This window comes from Humulus lupulus, chromosome 7 (assembly GCF_963169125.1).
Source record: "Humulus lupulus chromosome 7, drHumLupu1.1, whole genome shotgun sequence".
Taxonomy (NCBI): Eukaryota; Viridiplantae; Streptophyta; class Magnoliopsida; order Rosales; family Cannabaceae; genus Humulus; species Humulus lupulus.
The window spans coordinates 204530410-204535799 of record NC_084799.1 but is presented as its reverse complement, the minus strand read 5'-3'; the positions used below and the strand labels follow the sequence as shown (position 1 = coordinate 204535799).

The 5390-nt window shown below is 33.8% G+C and overlaps 1 protein-coding gene across 1 annotated transcript; it reads right to left on the bottom strand.

Annotated features, from left to right (window-relative positions):
- Nucleotides 1-705: 705 nt before the first annotated feature.
- LOC133789171 (alpha-amylase-like) lies at nt 706-4404 on the bottom strand. Its single transcript, XM_062226924.1, has 4 exons — nt 4251-4404; nt 4018-4147; nt 2013-2815; nt 706-1093 (listed from the first exon to the last, which is right to left on the bottom strand). Exons 1-4 carry the CDS (start codon nt 4338-4340, stop codon nt 839-841), a joined length of 1278 nt encoding a protein of 425 aa, XP_062082908.1. The 5' UTR covers nt 4341-4404; the 3' UTR covers nt 706-838.
- Between the last annotated feature and the right edge of the window lie 986 nt (nt 4405-5390).

Below are 5390 nucleotides of genomic sequence, written 5' to 3'. Positions count from 1 at the left end.
GTGGATATGTGTTCACTCTAGGTGGCGCAGCTGTTTCATGGAAATCATCGAAACAAACTGTAATCACTAGATCCACGATGGAATCTGAGTTTGTAGCTCTGGATAAATGTAGTGAAGAAGCAGAATGATTGCGTAATTTCTTGGAGGATATTCCAGAATGGCCTAAACCTGTGCCTGCAATATGGATATTGTTGACGCGGTTCTTCGCCAACAGATAATTAAGAAGATAAGAGAATGGGATTAGTGCTAAGTGTTGAACCGAAACAGATGAGTGATCTTAATGTCCTATGATAATGCAAACACTTTTTTTAGGTGGTTCAAAGGTTAAAATCCTTCTACTCCACCAGCCACTATTATTGCTCTCTTTCTGGTATTCTTTACAAGTTCATGATTGCATCGCAAAAGCATCGAAACTCGAAACGATGCAAAATCGATGGTATTTCGATGCTTTTGCGATGCAATCATGAAAATATAATTTTTGGGCAAAACGATGCTTTTTCATTACATATATTCTATTTTAATATTTTACATATGATAAATCAATTCAAGATTGTACATTACTATCAATTTTGGTCAAATATTTTTAATTATAATTAAAATTGAATTTGAAACTCATATAATTGATGACAGTTTGATCATATTGATAAAATTTAAAACACGAGGCCTAATCAGATAATTAGAAAAAACACAAGGTCCAAAAAGATATAAACTCGAAGAACAATATTATACTTGTATTATATATTATTAGAAGAAAATATGTATATATATAGATATCACTCTTTTAAAATATGCACTAAATATAAAGCATATCCTATATATACTAGGATTGCAACCACATCTACTTCTTCTCCCAGACTGCATAGTCTTGACCATCTGCAGCAAGTTGATAGTTTGAAGAGGGCAAAAGCTTACCCAAATCCATCTTGGGGCCTATCTTCATTATAATCTTGTTATCAATTTCGGCCATATAAAGTTCAGCTTCTGCAGCTAATATATTCACATTACTACCCATATTTATGTTGTTTCTTCCTCTAATCGCACTTAACTTGCTTATCTGCTCCTTAAGCCCCCACTCAATTAGATGATCATAAAACTGCAAAACACCACAAAAACATAAACATATTGCATGTAAAATGTGTATACTAACTGAGCGCCAACATTCATATCCGGCCCTAAATAGGATTGGGCCAAGGAAATATTAAAGATTAGGAGCTGTTTTTGTATGAAGTTTGTAAACGTTTATAATATTTAAAAAAAAAAATTAAATGGGCCATTGGGCTAGGCATGGGTCTAGCCCGCCTTAGCTCAGAGCCGGCCATGCATTCATTACATATAATAATTATGGTAATTACACGCTCATGCTGAACTTATCACAATTTAAAGAGCAGGAATGGAGGGTATAGTAAGATTCATAATTCATGCAGTTCTATCTCAAAACTAATGTATAATCTTATAAATCAGTTGAGATGTTCAAATGTAGAGTAAGACTGGCAATTCGTATAAACATGTTAGATTTGTATCGGTACGATACAATTTAAAGAGTGTTGATATGCTGGCCATGCATTCATTACATATAATAATTATGGTGATTACATGCTCATGCTGAATTTATCACAATTTAAAGAGCAGGAATGGAGGGTATAGTAAGATTCATAATTCATGCAGTTCTATCTCAAAACTAATGTATAATCTTAAAAATGAGTTGATAGGCTCAGATGTAGAGTAGGAATGGCAATTCGTGTAAAAGTGTTAGATTTGTATCGGCACGATTATGACACAACTAAACACGAACACAACAGGATTATTAAACGCATCAAAAACTCAAATACAAATACAAACACGATTATTAAATGTGTCACCCAAACCTATTTATATTCATGATGTATTGTGACCCAAATTGCCATTCCGGAGGCAGGCATTATTGTTATACTAATCTTATCTAAAACAAGAACACATATTTCACATAAAAATTCAATGCTATGCTAAAAAAGTGAGAGTGAGTAGATACTTACGATGCTTGGAGTTCCAGGATGAGTGAGAATGTAGACATAACCCAACATGACTTTATCCGACGGAAATGGCCAAATCTTTTGGGACCAAGTATCATGATTATCAATGAATGTCACTGCATTTTCTGGGTTCAACCCTATCAAACCTGGTGGCTTTCCATTCGAGTCCTTCAACCGCCACAGCTCCCCTTGCACCGCAGCCTGTAAGATTCCCTTGGTGGTGAAATCAAACGCCTTGACGGCCCCGCCTGCTGCCGCGACCCAACCCGCCAGAGCGCCACGGTGGGCGTCCTGATTCAGGTTGGGCTTCCCGTCTTGCCCGTACGCAAGCGAATCCCACTTCTCTCCCACTGCGAACTCCGGCACAGTTTGCTCCATATAAATCTTGGTGAATTTTGGGGCGTACCCAGTGACCATATCGAACCGCCACCCGACAAATCCAATCTCAGATTTCATCCAATTCAGCCACTCCGAGAGCTCCTTCTGAACTCGCGGGTTGACATGATCGATATCGGGAGCGCCGCCGAAGTCGGCTCCTGTGTCGAGATTTCCAGTGCCGTCGGAGTAGGCAGTGTCATCTTTGCATATGAAGGAGGGACCCCAATCAAGGCGGTCATCTGGGGTACCACCTTCGAAGATGGACCATATTCCTCTCTGGTCTTTCTTCTCGGCTGTTCTGTGGTTTATGACTATGTCTGCTATGCTTTTTATTCCTTTGCCTTTCAAAGCTGAAATTAGTGACTTCAATTCCTCTTTAGTTCCATACTTTGATGCATCCAAATCGTATAGCCTTCCCGGCATGTAACCTAATGGTAAATTTTTTTAATCATCAATAAAAAATTAATTACTTTCCAAAGAACAAAACTTAATTAAGAGTGAAATAAAATTAATATGCACTCAAAATATTCACTCAAATAATATAAACTTTTTAAAATAGTGGGTCTAAATTTTTATAAGAGTAATGATATGTGTACCTAAAATATGCACACAAATATTATACACAGTGACGTATCACTACCGTGTGTAATGTTTGAGTGTATATTTTGGGTGCACATATTATTACTTTTTTAATAAATGTGGCTAGGTTAAATTATTATACCATGTGTGTAATGTTTTGGTGTATATTTTGAGTATACATATCATTATTCATTACTCTTGTGTCGTTGAGGGACATTTGAAGAAAATTTAAAAAATAAGGGAGTAAATATATATTACATACAAAAAATAAAGGGGTAAATTGATGAATTGTTCTTCACTATTTCATGTTGTTAGTTTAGCAAATTTTTCCTTACATGAACTTATAAATAAGTTTATATAAATTAATGATTTTTCTACACACGACAGTGGCATAGGCGAGCCGAAGCATGTGCCTAAGTTAGAAGAGAATTGCTAAGGGGCACCACTAGTGCCTAACATCTCAAAGAGATGGCATATCGCTATTTGTGTAATCAAATATCGGGTCTCACTTAATAAGAATTATGGAGCATCGTTAATCAATCATGGGGTGTCACCTCATGTGGTGTTGTGTGTCTTAAGGTGCCAAATAGCAACACTCAAGTTAAAAAGACTCAAGTTTTTTTAAAAGATTGTTGTTATTTGGCAACTTAAAGTGTTCAATACCGTATGAGTTGACACCCCATGATTGATTAGTAATACCTCATAATCTTATTCAATTAAAATATGTGAGGCCCGATATTTGATCGCATACCAACACATTGTAGTGTTGGGCATCAGTAGTGCCCCTTAGCAATTCTCTTTTTAAATATACTACTTTTTATATATACAAAAGGCTCCTAAAATTTTGAAAAATACCATTTTACACAATATTTTTATAAAATTATGACAATTTGAATTGGGAGTTCTGCATATTTGAAATTGGTTCTCTTTTAGGTCGAATAAACACTTTGAACAAATTTATGTCTTCCACAATAATTGTTACACTAAACACCAAAAGAAAAAGTATTATTATTATTATTATTATTATTATTATTATTATTATTATTATTACCTTGTGGAGCAACGGATTGAGATGAAGGAGGGAGCCAAACATGGGTTATTCCGGCAGCTGCAAGATCAGGGATTGTGTTCTTCAGAGAATTGTACCATCCTGGTTTGTCACTTGACCCCCAATTGAACCCCTGTTATATATATATATATATATTCAATCAATAATTCAAAACTTACAACTTACTATATATATATAATTTGAAGAATAATGAGAAAGTGATGATATTGATATACCTGAAATAAAATGGTGGGAGTTGTGAAACAAGGGAAGAAAGAGATGAGGAGAAAGAGGGAACAAAGTGAAAGAGAAATGAGAGAGTTCATAGCTTTAGTGTTATAATTTGACTTGTGTGTTTTGAAAGAATGGGTTTCTTTTATGGTCTTTTATAGGAATAAGTAAGTACTCATTTGCATGTTTAAACTTTAATGACATCTTATTCATTCCGTAAATGGTCATGTATTAGATATTAGGGATTATAATTATTTGGTTTTCAGATACGAATATTATTGAAAATATATAGTACAAAATATATATTTCGATAAAATACCTAGATATTATTCTTATTATGTTAATTTGATTTTTAGTAGGTTTCTTCTCTTCCTAATTAAGTCGTAAGGATAAAATGAGTTTTCCCATTATAACGAGAAATATTATGGAAAAAACAGAGAAGGTGAGACGAAACAACTGGAAAAAAAAAATTGACTAATAAAGCCAATAGTGAATTTCAGTGTTTGTTTTTCTTTCTAATGTTTGGGAAGACAACAAGTCAATGCTGTCACAATCCAACGCCGGAAATACGTCAAAGCTTTCGCATTACAAGTATAGATTAGTGCTTCTAGGGTGCACCAACAAAAAAAAAAATGTATTTATATTATAATTTTAGAGAGCGACTACAACGCATTTTTCTTTTTATAATATCGGTGTATTTTTTTTCTATTTCAGTACCTGAATAGTTATAATCCCAAAAAAATTTATATGATGGTATACATTATAGCTCTATAGAACATCCTATAAATTTTCAAGAAATTCTAAATAAATTATGGTGCCGAAATAGGGTCTAAACTGTCTGTTTCACGTGTGCCTGTTTTTTTTGTGTACGAGTGTAAAATTTGATAGTTTGAACTTTGTTTTCGGCTTCGTAAACTATTCAGAATTTTTTGAAAATTTGCAGGATATTCTAAATACCTATACCGTACACCATCATATAAATGTTTTTGGGAATATAACTTCAGGTGCCGAAATAGAAAAAGGATGCACCGGTATTGCAAAAAAAAGTGATGTATTGTAGTCGTTCCCTATAATTTTAATTTTTTATATGACCATATATATTAAAATAATATAATATATTCTATAAATTTTTAAAAAAATTATAA